General features: G+C 41.0%; 1 protein-coding gene across 1 annotated transcript; it reads right to left on the reverse strand.

Moving 5' to 3' along the window:
- Positions 1-1,268: 1,268 nt before the first annotated feature.
- LOC140876106 (protein VAPYRIN-like) lies at positions 1,269-3,573 on the reverse strand. The gene has a single exon (XM_073279973.1). It carries the CDS (start codon positions 3,135-3,137, stop codon positions 1,551-1,553), a length of 1,587 nt encoding a protein of 528 aa, XP_073136074.1. The 5' UTR covers positions 3,138-3,573; the 3' UTR covers positions 1,269-1,550.
- Positions 3,574-14,974: the final 11,401 nt, after the last annotated feature.

The following is a 14,974-nucleotide window of genomic DNA, read 5'->3' on the forward strand; positions in this document are numbered from 1 at the left end:
ACAAGCAAAGCCCGCATGTTCAAAAATTAATATAAAATTCATCGTGACTCAGATTGATAAACCAATTTCACCAATGTGCACAGAAACCATTTCTGCATCTTTTAAAGTCAAGATAAATTTTCTGAATCCGAATTCAGTGGTTTCCAAAAATGTCCATCACTATGTCATTTTAGGAAATCTTACTCCCTCTACTTTTAAATAATAAGTCCCACTTCTTTATTCACTAAATTTAACTCTTTAAATTTAATTATCTCAACGGGGATTAGAAATCCATTACTTGTGTGACCCTCAATGGTTCAGGGATACAGCTAGCCGTGGGCTCACAACTCCTTGTGACTCGGAACAACAATTTCCGACTTGTCCATCGAATCATGGTAAGAGCACCTAGCAACATCGCCCCATGATTCCCTAGGTATCACTGATAGTGCCTGCAAGAACCAATAGATTTTGGTTAGCGTACAGTACGGTCCCTTCATCCATATATCCCGATCGAATCAACAACCATTGGTAAATCGAGAGTCGTTCGAGATTCGATAACTATGCATTACATCTTGGAGATCAAATAGTGACATCGCATGTGTTACTAGGAACACCAAGTAACCTAAAACACATCATGTACTCTGGCCAGAGATTCGTCACACTAATATCTCTTCATATCGCATAGGATATCCACACTTGCAAGTATGTGGTGAATCCTTGACAACAAAGCATCGACTCCTATATGTGTCGTAACTGTACCCAATCCCGACACCTGATGACCCAATAGAGTCGGTAAACGAGTCAAAGTACAGTACTAGCATATAGAGTCTCAATGATGTTTCAAGTAGTAAGGACTAATGGTGTACAACCAAAACCGCGGACTTTATCCACTTGATAAGTGATAACCACTTGGAAAGTCCAGATAGGGTAGTTCAATCATTCATCATATGAATATTCATTTGCATGCTTTGAACATCTCTATGTTCCATACCAATGAAACGTGGTACTCGGCATCGCAAACGCTAGTCTCAATCTCGAGCAATCCTTATCCTTATTAACGGCGGCTCAATCGACTAGGAACTGTTTAGAATATACAGTGACTATAAGATGTGTTTCATGATAGCCATCCCCATGTGTTACCACATCTTACATACACTATAGTATATTCAAGGTTTTCATCTAAACATCTTATAGTATGTCACAACATAATAATATGATAAAAGATAAAGTAAATGTCATTATAAAAGTGTAAATTATATTAAACAAAAGATTGTTTATACATAGAGTCATAAAAGCCCTTAGCCACAAGTTGGCTCACCGGGCATCCACTCTTTGAGCATAGCCCAAGTGACACCCATTCGGGAGAGTTCTACTTCTCCCAATAAAACAAAAAACAAAAGAGAAACCTACATGCATACCCAAATGTTTCAAGAATTTCTAAGCTCGAAATTAAACTATATGGCTTAAAACATATAGATGAAAATTTGATTTTAAGCATTCCAATCACTTGATATTTAACAAGACAAACTTCTACAAACTGTAGGCTAGCTATTTCTGCAATTTGAGTCTATTCAAACCACAAGCAATGGCTCCGACCGATCAAAACTTCGCGCATGAATTCCAACACTGCGCTTAATGATTTTCTTCTCATTCATCAACCTGATATTCATTTCTCCGCCGCCGTTTCCCTCCACCAACGGCACAAAATTCCGCCTAACCCCGGTCTTCAAAATCTTTATAATCCGCGAATAATTCAACTTCTCCGCGATTTGCAACGCTGTCGCACCCTTGTTTGTTCTAGCATCAACATCAGCTCCATTTTTCACAAGCAACTCAATCACATCACAGTGGCCTGACTCCGCAGCACAGTGCAATGCCGAATAGCCATCTTCATCTTTGCCATCAACATCGATTCCTTCTTCGATCAGGGCACGAGCCACTTCTATTCGGCCCTTAAACGCCGCCCTATGAAGGGCTGTCCACGAGTTCTGATCGCGCCCATTGATAAACGCGCCATTCTCGAGCAAACGGTTGATAGTCCTAAGCTCTCCCATCCGAGCAGCTGCACACAATTTGTCTCCTAAGCGAAGAGCATCGAATAGCTTCGTGTGCCCGTTTTCGGCAGCAAGATCATATGGCGTCTTGCCTTTCTTGTTTCTTACATCATTGTTGGCTCCTTTATGGAGTAGAAGTTTCACCATTTGCTCATCACCTAAACTGGAGGCAAGGTGCAATGGGGTGTCCCCAAAAGCATTTTTCGCGTCGGCTTTGGCCGAGTTGGCTAACAAAATTCGAACGGCATCCCATCTCTGCTGGCTCACTGCTATGTGCAAGGCAGAGTTCCCCTGTTTCGTAAGCGCATTCACATCGGCACCTTTGCGTAAAAGATGGTTTAAAACATCAGTGTGACCATTTCCAGCTGCTAAGTGAATCGGTCCGAAAGGGGAACATCTTGATCTTTCTGTGCTGGCTTTGTGGGCTAAAAGTAGCTCAACTATCAATGTTTCCCCCAATGCGGCAGCGGCCTCGACAGGGCTTGATCCCGATTCCTCGCATGCCTCGGTATCGGCCTGAAATTCGAGCAACAACTGGACTAAATCAGGCCTGCTCTGAGCAATAGCCAAGTGAAGCAAAGATTTGCCATCAGAATCAACAGAATCAGCAGCTCTCCATTCAGGATCACCATTTTCAAGAACTTCTCTCATCTCATCCATATAACCTTTCGCCACCAAACGAGCTAGAATCGATGAGCCAACGAACATGATCCTGATCCCAACATCAGAGTACACCTGTTTCTTCTTATTAGTGAACCATTCACTTGGTACCGAATCGCGGGGAGCTGCTGGATTCTTGAAAGCTGCACAGGGAGTCACCACACTCTGCAGCACAAACGAATCATCGCTATGCGGGAAACTCTCCGGAAGATTGGAATTAGGTGGGAGATGGTAAGTTATTTCTATAGTCAGTGTGGACAGAGGCGGTATAATTCCGGAGTTTGGGACGATGGTGTACCGAGTTTTGTCAACCGGTTGGAGCCGAAAGGCGACCGGCATTGTGTGCATAACGTTGCGTAGAGTGGTCGAGCCGCAGCACCTCTGGCCTGGTTCGATTCTTATTGTCACAATGTTTGATGGCTCTAGGCTAATGAGCCTGTCCATTTTTCGACTTGGACAAGGTAATCAATCTCAAGAGTATGTGCTCAAGTTTCTGGAAATATATTTCCTAAATCTTAATATTTACGTTACTCGATGAAATATTTGGCATGTGAAAAATGATTGGAATGCAACGCAATTTATGTTATGTAAGAAGAATGCAAGGAGATGTAGCCGGCTCGATTGATGAGGCAATTTGGCCACTTGGCGATGCTAAAATTAATGAAGACTCGTTCTGTCATATGTCCGACTGGTGCTTGATTCGACTCTCTGTGCTGCTACTTCTTTAAGTCATTTTCATGGCTTCAAATTTCTCATTGAAGTTCATTCATGAGTATTACATATGGAAAGATTTGCCCCAATTTAGAATTAATTCCCACAAATATTATTCAAAAATTAACGAACTTTTTTTTTTCTGTCTTCCTCGTTCTATAGAGCCCAAAATTTTTAAAGGGTAATACAACATGTACACGGAGGGTTACAAGTTGGGTTACACAATTTACTTGAAATTATATGATTATCCTGCATGCATTTTTTTAAAAAAATTTTCAAATACAGCGCAGACATAATCATGTAATTTTAAGTGCATTGTGTAACCCAAAGTGTAACCCTCCGTATACATGTAGCATTACTCATTTTTAAATTCTTAATTAACTACTGATAAATATTAGGAAAATGTTATGTGTAACACGTTATGTTATACATTACACTTGAAATTACATAACTATTTTTGATGTATTTTTTAAAGAGTTTCTTTAAATAAAGTGGAAGAATAATTTTGTTATTTAAAGTGCAATATTTTGTGTATGAGAACCTAGCCTAGACATATGTTATAGTATTTGCACGTAATAACGAAGATAAATGTCAAATATATTATATTAAATAATGAGAGATTGATATAAAACACCCAAATCTTATTTGAATAATATATTCGAAACTCACTTTGCAAGAGAGAAATTAGTCCATCATTTTATATTTCATTAGAGTTCTTTTTCTCAACTGATTACGTATCAGGATTCAAGGCCAGGCAAAAGGAATTTATAGATATCATCCAAATATTTATATAAAAAGTTTTCATCCTTACAAGACCTTAATAATATAATAATAACAATAGGCAAATTTTCAATTCACGTTTTTAGAAAAACCAAACAAGGAAAAAGAAAACTTAATTTAATTGTCAGTTGCGACAGCTTAGATTAAATCTGGCAAAAAACTCATTCAAAACCTGACTGAAATAACTTATTATAGATTACGGGGATGCACTTTGGTTGTACTTGTTTAGAGTATGTGTGAGATTCTGGTAAGATAGTGCTTAATTTGAAAAGGACATGCCAGACAATTATTATGTCGGATTTGCGAAACCCCAATAGGCAAAAACAAATGAATCCATTCCAAACGCAATCATTTCTAACTCAATTCTTACACTAAAATCTTGAAATCATAACAAAATTATAATCACTTCTCATGTCAAAAAAATAATTAAAAAATAAATAAATCCTCTCAAACAAATATTATTGGAAATAAATAATCATTTATATAACCATGTACATATGTGTAATCATATACATGCAATGAAAAGAGAACAACGTAAATGTATAGTATAACTTGGACATGGGTCATGGGTGTCAAAGGCCAGGTAGCGAACTATATATATAACGTACTGTAGAACATTCTATCGAGCGAGAGCTATTTAAGAATGAAAAATTAAAGGCATGTGAATGGACAGATTTGAGCCAAAAAATTATTCGTGCAAATCAGGTTGGGTCTTGTTAACGAAGAAGAAGACAATATGGATGTTCACAATATAGCTCCAACAAATTTGATAGTAGAAATTTTCCGAGCAAGATGAGGCCATTATGTTGTTTTAATTGTAAGATTTTCTAAATTGATGTTCTTTTTGGTTATTTTGTGTTGATTTATTTTGGAATGTAAAGATGAATATTATATTTTCATGGCTGATTGTCACAATGAATATTTCTTTATATAAGGATATATATTTAGTAAATTAAATAGTTGAAGGACACAAACAGTTTACATTATGTTCGCTTTATTTATGCTATGTTGTGACATGACAGACAACGTAAGTTGCTGGCTAGCGTGATGCTTTCTAAAACAGTACTGGTCCGTTTTGGTCTCGATCAAATAAAATATAATATCATATGGCACCGTTTGGTGCGGATGATAAGACATCAATGGATTAATCATCTTTGTTATGTCCATCGCTTGACTCAAATATTATAAAGAATTAGTGTGATGCATCATTGTTGAATATTCCTCATCTTTATATTATGCATCATGCATCATTCAATACACGAACCAATTGGTAAAAACATAATAATAATTATAAATTTAAATAAACCTTCACCAATAAGATAATCCATAACCCGACTCGATCGCCGTATAACTTGATCAATACCGTGCCAAAATAAAATGGGCCCAGTCCGGTTTCCGGGCCCGTTGTAGTTTCCGAAACTTGGATTCCAAATTGGACCGGCTCATGCATAAATGAACAAGGGAATTAGTGAGAACGTGATTAATTTATTTTTGCATCCAAATATCAAAAGTAAATTAGTTAAATATTTTGGAGTAGCATCAAAGAACCAAAGATCGAATTAGTTTACCCGGATAATGGGCCACATCCAATTAGAAAACAGCGCTTACAGGATGAATTTAATTGGGCTTATAATAATAGCCCATTTTTTCGACAGCGTTCACCACACGTGTGTGTGCGCATATATATGTATACAATTTTGCTATCCTGCCCATTCGTCGTGCCCACCTAATGTGCCCACTATGAGGTGTCACTCAACTATTGGATGTGATGAATTGTGCGTCCAATAGTTGAGTGTCACCTCATGGTGGGCACATTAGGTGGGCATGGTGGGTGGGCAGGATAGCAAAACTCTATATGTATATATCTACATATATATCACATAAATAAATTTTAATATAATTTAAAATTGTACTTGACTAGAACATATCGATTATCGAATTATGCAAAGAATAAGTTATATGGGTTACGACTTATTACCCAGTTCACATATTCAGCACAGAAAATGGGATCCGATGTTTATTTATATTTATTTATAATTTATATTTATGAGATCCTTTACTGAGATACTTTATTAAGATCCTTAAATATATAATAATATTTAAGGAACTTTATAAAAAAGAAATATTATATTTAAGGCATAGCGGGTACCAAGCTCACATAACTTTTCACAAATCTTAATTATAAAAATAAATGGAGAACGGTCTCTCACCGTCCTCAATTCTTATTACAAATCAAAGTATTTTAGTCCTTTGGGATTTTTATCGAGTAATTATTCACTTCACCTTAGAATATTTTGATCAAGTATTATTCAATGTTTTTTTTTTTTTCACCTTTGTTGTGTAACGCATGCAATAAATCAAGAAATTCTTTCTATAGATTTATCGAATATTAGTAAAACACCTGCTGTTTAAAAGTTTAAGGACTCTTTCGATTGTCAGATAATATATTCTTTTGCTATATTAGAAACATAATGTAAACATTAAATGTTAGTATTTTTAAAAAAATAATAATAAATTATAAAGATATTATGTAACACCCGGTATTTTAAATACGTAAATCCGCATGCATAATTAGGGTATTTAATTATTTAAATTTGTGATTTATGGGTTAAATAATTATGTGAATTATTTGTGCATGATTTAATTTATTTTTAAGCATTTAACCCATAATTAATGATTTTTATGATTTTTAGTATTTTAATTATTTTATCGCGTAGACGGGACCGTGGACGGACGAGATGACAACTTTCTAGCCAATTAATTTCATAAGCCTTTTTAGAGCCCTAAAATATTATTTTGAGTTTTATTGCCTCAAAATTTTTAGTATTTAATTTTATATAATTTTAGGAGTCCATTTTATTCAAAATAAGCCAAAATATTGACTTTTTAGTATTTTTAAAATTCCATTAAATTGATATTTCGAGATTTTAATATATTTAAGATATTTATCAGATTTATTTTCTTAATTAGATTTTTTTTAAGTTATATATTTATATATTAAAATCCTTAGTAATATATTTAATATCCTAAAAACCTATTTTATTAAAAACAAAACCTAATCTACCCAAACCCCACGCCCAAAGCCATCAGCCGCCCACCCCTACTGATCATCATCTTCCTCAACCGAGCAGCCCCAAGGAAGAACACCATAGCCACGTTTTTGAAGGTCCAAAGCAAGTCATCGTCGTCCCGTCGTCCCGTAATCGTCTCACGCACGTTTTTCTCTTCAATTTTGGTGAAAGGCATGATTTTATTCCATTTTTTTGTACCTATCAGATATTATATTGTGTGGATTGTGTATGCATCAAAACTTTCAAGTTTATTTCAGAAAATGGTTCGGTTGTTCGGTTTATGCACAAGGTTTCTTGTTTTCCTTTTTCATGTTCACGTTTTCAGGTCCACCATGGCTGGTATGGCTGTTGGTCAGGGTTTTAGGTAGTGTGAGGAGGGTCTGGACCGAATGGCTCGAGTGGCTCGAGCCAAACGGCCCCAGGAAGTCGGCTGGTGCGGATTGGGCTCCCTTGTTGCGCAGGTTAGGGTTTTGAGAAGGGGGGGCTCAGCGAGTTGGTCCAGGCTGCATGGGGCTGGGGCTGGGTCAGGTCAGGTCCGCCCAGACGTGGGCTACGTCTGTGCGGCGGCGCTCCGGCCAGTGGCGGCCGGAGCAGGCCGGCAGCAGCCAAGGAGTGGTTGCTGCTCACGGCCGCAGCCGAGAAGGGATAGGGCGACGGGTCTTAGGGTTTTCAGTTGAGTTCGGGTCGGGTATGTGGTCCGGGTCGGGTCAGTAGGGTAGTGGGTCGGGTTAAGTTGGTCCGGGTCCGGGTTGGTGGGCCGGGCTCGAGTCTTTTTATTTTTAAAGTATTTTATGAATTAATTGGTTTTTGGGCCAATTAATTAGAAATAAAATTATTTGGACTCCCAAATAATTTTATTTAGGTTTTAAAATTTTAATTAAGTTAGTCCATTAATTTTATGGGCTTTTGAGCCCATAAAAGTTATTGGGCCAGTCTTTGGGCTTTTGGGCCCATTGGGCCAGTTTAAGTTGTTATTGGGCCTAGAATATTTTATGGGCTTTAAATTATTTTAATTGGGCTTAGAACAATTTTATTGGGCTTAAGTATGTTATTGGGCCAGATTTAAGTAATTGGGCTTGAGTGTTAGGGCCAGCAGTCCAGTACAATCCATGAAAAATTTGCATGTGTCCTGATTATATATTTAATTATTTTTATGCATTGAAGTTATTTTAATATTTATATGTTGGTAAGAAATTAAATTAAATATATATGAAGGACACACATTTTATTTAAGTACATGCATTCATGAAATAATTTTATGCATAATTAAATGTTTAAGGTTGCGCAATAATAAAATATTTTATGTTGGAAGTTGAAGTAGTGTGACAATTTAAGGGGGATTCGTCCCCATATGTGAACTATTGAAGGGCAGTTTACTGCCAATTTAAGAGGTGATTCGTCACCGCCACGTACGTTGGTTTTCACGCTGATCAGTATTTAATGTATGATTTAAGGTTACACTACGGATACAACCATGCGATGTTAGAAAATTATTTGCTCAACGATATTTATGTATTATGTTATTTAAGTTAATTTAAGTTATGATATGTTATGATATTTAATGTATTAATATTTAATTGTTTTAAATTATTTTAAGCCCTTGTTATGTTAGCATGTTGGGCCTCTAGGCTCACTACACTAGTATGGTGCAGGTGAGTTCGTAGAGGAGGATGTAGCTTGTAGTAGCCCGTAACCAAAATCAGTAATTAAGAAATTAATCATAATTACTTGGGTAGAGTTCGGAAGCTCCGAACAGGATCGGAAGCTCCGAACGATATTACGTCAGGCATGACGTGTGGCAAGATCGGAAGCTCCGATCAGGATCGGAAGCTCCGATTACCCCTATTCGGAGTCAACAAGTGATATTTTGACACGTGGCAGATCAGGATCTTCGGAAGCTCCGATGACAGGATCGGACGTTCCGATCGAGGTTCGGACGTTCCGATCAAGGATCGGAAGTTCCGATCGTTGTCTATAAATAGAAGGCCGAGGCTTCACTTTCATTTGCCAATTCCGAGTTCTCCTTTCCTTTCTAGTACTTTTGGAGCTGTTTTAGTCTTCTTAGGCTTGGTCCGGAGGTCGGCGAGGCATTCGGTAGTCGTAGCGGAGTTGTGCCCAAGTTCTGGAGGCATCGACATCAAAGGGCTAACGACGGACGAAGGTATAGCTTTTGCTTCCTATAAATATTTAGGAGTATGCAATAGTTTAGTTAAGGTTTTTAGAGCACTTTAATGGTAGTAGTATAATTTGGCAGTGTAGAGCAGACTATAGGCGTGGACCTAGAGTTGGTAGAGCTTGCACTATTTTGAGGTACGAAAGTACTGTTCGAGATATCCTGACTGAGTATGCATGTATTATGTGACTGCATGATTTATATGCCATGATATTATGCTGCATTCATTTGCATCTTGCTGTATCTCTTTCGAGATGTCTGTTAGTAGGGTTGTACCCTATCCTGTTAGTGGATGGACTTCCATCGATTTGGGTCCGGCGTATCCACAGTTATCTCGGTATGGGAGCCACCTCCTGAAGCGACGGCACATCGTGCTACATACCAGGGCCCGGTCTCTCTCTGTTATCTGATCCTTGACCTCGAGTCTTTAGGGAGTTCACTTTGCATGCATGTATACTCATACTCTCGCACTGAGCGTTTTATGCTCACGTCTCGTACTCTGTATTTTTTGGACACCCTATTTCCATGGGGCAGGATTGCGATTGGACGAGGAGGGTGGATCCAGGAGGGGCTAGTCAGTGGTTGGCCAGCTGGAGCTTCGCTTAGGTTTTATTACTGTTGTTTGGGTTTATACAGCTATTCGATTTGGTTGTATATTATTGGATAAATTACAGATTCCTTTTTGTGGGATTGTATATTTTGTTTATGGATTCCGCAGTTTTATTCTGATATCTGTTTAATTAAGTAAATTGCATGCATAAGTGTCTGTTTAGTAGGTGATCCGGGTAAGGGTCACTACATTTATGGTATCAGAGCATGCAAAAGAATTCTTGGGATTTAGTCTCATCTTGAGGTATTTTTGTAGATGTCAAATCGTGACGACCAGAGTTCTCATGGCAGTGTTGGTGGGCGTTGGGGTGATGCCGACCGGGAGCCTCGTCGAGAACGGCGTCATCGTCACCATGACGACGAGCGTTTCACTGTGCTTCGATTCTTAGCTATGGGTCCTAAGCCCTTAGTTGGAGGTGAGTCTCCGGAGGATGCGGAGAACTGGTTAGACCGCATGGAGATGACTTTTCAGACTTTCCAATGCACCGAGGAGCAGAAGGTGGAGACCCTTGGCTATCTTCTAGATGGGCATGCGCGCAGGTGGTGGAGGTTTACTTCTGCACCTTTTGTTGCGGCGAGAGGAGTGGCCACCTAGGCCGAGTTCCGCACAGCTTTCCAAAAGCGGTATTTTCCTCCTGCACTCCGTCAGTCGAAGGCAGGCGAGCTACTGAGTCTGCGACAGGGAGCCATGTCTATCGATGAGTATCAGCAGAGGTTCTTTGATCTGCTATCCTATTGTCCCGAGATTGCTGATAGCTCAGAGATGAAGTATAATCTGTTCCTTCAGGGCCTTAACCCTGAGATCCATGACCGTGTGGCGGTTGGCGACGACATGTCCTACGAGGGTTTGGTGAGCCGTTGTCACCAGGCGGAGGACAGCATTCGGCGGAACAGGTCTTTCCCTCAGTCGAGGCCTGCTAGTTCTTTGGGTCCCCGTGCCCAAACTTTCAAGAAGTCTGGATCTTCTTCTTCCTCTGGTTTTGGAGGTGTTGTCCGTTACGGTAAGAAGGACAAGTGTGATCACTGTGGGAAGAACCATCCATCCGACAAGTGCCGTAGAGCTTCTGGAGCTTGTTTCCATTGTGGAGAGACTGGTCATATCCGGAGGGATTGTCCACTGTCTGGGGGAGGTGGTTCTGGTTCTGGTTCAGGATCGGGTTCTCAGGCCACCGTACAGCAGAGGTCGCAAGGACAGTCTGCTGGGAGTTCTCATTTGAGGCCACGAGCTTCTGGCCAGGTGTTTGCCCTGAGACATGATCAGGCTGTGGAGGAGAATGAGAAAGTCATCGCAGGTACATTTTTGCTTTATGGTATACCTGCTCTTGTACTTATTGACACTGGTGCATCTCATTCCTTCATTTCTGCACGTTTTGTTAAGATGCATAAGTTACCATGCATTGCACTAGACGTAGTGATGTCTGTTTCTACCCCGATGGGCCAATCTGCTTTGGCTAAGCGTCTAGTGATGGGTTGCCCTTTAGAGTTCGAAGGGAACATTCTGTTAGCGAATCTCATGGTCCTGACGATGGACGACTTTGATTGCATTCTGGGAATAGATATGTTGACTACCTATCGAGCTTCAGTGGACTGCTATCAGAGATTAGTACGCTTTCATCCGGAGGGGAGCGAGAGCTGGTTTTTCTATGGTGAGGGAGCGCGACCCCCGATGCCTTTGGTATCAGCTTTGAGAGCCTGTCGAGCTCTAGAGTCTGGCGGGGAAGGCTACCTTATCTATGCAGTTGATTTGTCCGCTGAGAGTATTGGGATAGGGGGCATTCCTGTTGTGGATGAATTTCCAGATGTATTTTCTGATGAGATTCCGGGTTTTCCTCCTGCTAGGGAAGTCGAGTTTGGCATAGAGTTGATGCCGGGTACTTCGCCTATTTCTAGAGCACCGTATCGTCTGGCTTCGTCAGAGATGCGTGAGTTGAAGAATCAGTTACAGGATCTTTTGGACAAGGGGTACATTCGTCCTAGTGTATCTCCTTGGGGAGCTCCTGTTCTCTTCGTGAAGAAGAAGGATGGGTCGATGCGGCTGTGCATTGACTATCGGCAGCTGAATCGAGTCACTGTGAAGAACAAGTATCCGTTGCCTCGTATTGATGACTTGTTTGACCAGCTGCAGGGCACGTCAGTTTACTCCAAGATTGACTTGAGATCTGGGTATCATCAGTTGAGAGTCCGTGATCAGGACGTAGCCAAGACTGCATTCCGTACTCGCTATGGACATTACGAGTTCCTAGTGATGCCATTTGGTTTGACTAATGCGCCGGCTATATTCATGGATTTGATGAACCATGTCTTCAGGGAGTACTTGGACAAGTTTGTCGTGGTCTTCATTGACGACATCTTGGTGTATTCACGTAATACAGAAGAGCATGTTTCTCACTTGCGGTTGGTACTACAGACTCTTCGAGATGAGCAGTTGTACGTCAAGCTGAGCAAGTGTGAGTTCTGGATGGATAGAGTGGTTTTTCTTGGCCATATCATATCCAGGAAGGGGATTTCTGTTGATCCAAGCAAGATTGAAGCGGTACTTAATTGGTCGCGTCCGACGACAGTTGCTGAGATCCGTAGTTTTCTGGGTCTAGCAGGGTATTATCGTCGCTTCATTCTGAACTTCTCTCAGTTAGCTCGACCGTTGACGCAGCTTACCCGCAAGGGTGTGGATTTTGAGTGGTCCTCCGAGTGTGAGGAGAATTTCCGTGAGCTTCGACGGCGGTTGACTTCTGCGCCGGTGTTGGCATTACCGTCAGGATCTGGAGGGTATGTAGTTTACACGGATGCTTCTCTTCAGGGGTTGGGTTGTGTCCTGACTCAGAATGGGCATGTGATCTCATACGCTTCTAGACAGCTGAAGCTTCACGAGGACAACTACCCAGTCCATGATTTGGAATTGGCAGCCATTGTGTTCGCTTTGAAGATCTGGCGTCATTATCTGTATGGCGAGAAATCTGAGATCTTCACCGACCATAAGAGTCTCAAGTATTTGTTCACTCAGGCAGAGTTGAACATGAGGCAGAGACGTTGGATGGATTTGCTTAAGGACTATGATTGCGAGATTAAGTACCATCCGGGAGCTGCTAATCTCACCGCTGATGCTTTGAGTCGCAAGATGCGACTATCCGCACTTCAGATTTGTTCGATGTCTAGTGCGATCAGTGACTGTTGTACTTCAGGTTATACCTTCAAGCATAAGAAAGGTATGCAGAGTATCCAGATATTTGCGATATTATCTGATCCAGCCTTGTATTCGCGGATCCGAGATGTTTAGATGTCTGATTCGAAGACCCAACGTTTAGCTCGTCCAGCTAACGAGGGTAGCTCGTCTGGATTTTATTATCAGTCAGATGGCTTTCTGTGTTTGTCTGGTAGGCTTGTGATTCCTCAGGATGAAGAGTTGCGAGAGGAGATTTTGTCTCAGGCGCATCGCACTAAGTTGAGTATTCACCCTGGGAGCAACAAGATGTACAAGGATCTACGTACTCGTTTCTGGTGGAAGGGAATGAAACGCAGTGTTTATCAGTTTGTTTCGAGGTGTTTGGTGTGTCAACAGGTCAAGGCAGAGCACCGACGACCTGGAGGATTGCTTCACAGTCTGCCTATTCTTGAATGGAAATGGGAGTTTATCACAATGGACTTTGTGACCCATTTGCCGGTATCCTCGAGGAACTGTGATGCTATCTGGGTTGTGGTGGACCGACTCACCAAGTCAGCGCATTTAATTGCCTATAGCCGAGAGTACTCTGTGGATCGCATGGCACGGATGTACATTCAGGAGATCGTCCGACTTCATGGAGTGCCTGTGAGCATTGTCAGCGATCGGGACCCCAGGTTTACTTCTAGATTCTGGGGGAGTGTTCAGCGTGCGATGGGTACTACTCTCAGTTTGAGTACAGCCTATCATCCGGAGACTGATGGTCAGTCAGAGCGCACTATCCGTACGTTAGAGGATATGCTTAGAGCGTGCGTCATGGATTTTTGTTCAGCCTGGCAGGATCATTTGTCGTTGATCGAGTTCGCTTACAACAACAGCTATCACACTAGTATTGGGATGGCACCTTTTGAGGCGTTGTATGGGCGACATTGTCGTACTCCACTCTTCTGGGAAGAAGTGGGGGAGAGACTGGCTGAGGGACCGGAGTTTATCCAGCAGGCGATAGATATTGTTGATCAAATCAAGAAACGGATTAAGACTGCACAGGATCGTCAGGCCAGCTATACTAATATCAAGCGTAGGCCTTTGCAGTTCGAGGTCGGGGAGAAAGTGTTTCTGAGAGTGTCACCTTTCCGCAAGATTCTCAGATTTGGCCTTAAGGGCAAGTTGTCTCCCAGATTTATCGGTCCGTTTGAGATCTTGGAGAGCATTGGCGATTTGGCTTATCGACTAGCTTTGCCACCGCATCTATCCAGTATTCACGACGTGTTCCACGTATCTCTGTTGCGACGGTATGTGGCGGATGAATCTCATATTCTGCAGCGGTCTGAGGTTCAGGTAGACAAGGATTTGACTTATGTTGAGAAACCTCTTCGTATCCTGGATTATAAGGATAAGGTTTTACGGAACAAAGTCATTCCTTTGGTTTTAGTTCAGTGGCAGCGCCGAGGCACTGAGGAAGCTACTTGGGAGCTTGAGGACAGGATGCGTAAAGACCATCCTGAGTTGTTTTGATTTCATTCTTTAAGTTGTATTCAGTTGCAAACCCTGTAAACGTTTGATTTGAATAAAGAATGTTTCTGATTTCTGTATTTTGCATTCGGTACTTAAGATCTGATTTCGAGGACGAAATATCTTAAGTGGGGGAGAATGTAGTAGCCCGTAACCAAAATCAGTAATTAAGAAATTAATCATAATTACTTGGGTAGAGTTCGGAAGCTCCGATCAGGATCGGAAGCTCCGAACAGGATCGGAAGCTCCGATCGATATTACGTCAAGC

The sequence above is a fragment of the Henckelia pumila genome, chromosome 1 (genome assembly GCF_033568475.1).
Source record: "Henckelia pumila isolate YLH828 chromosome 1, ASM3356847v2, whole genome shotgun sequence".
Taxonomy (NCBI): domain Eukaryota; kingdom Viridiplantae; phylum Streptophyta; class Magnoliopsida; order Lamiales; family Gesneriaceae; genus Henckelia; species Henckelia pumila.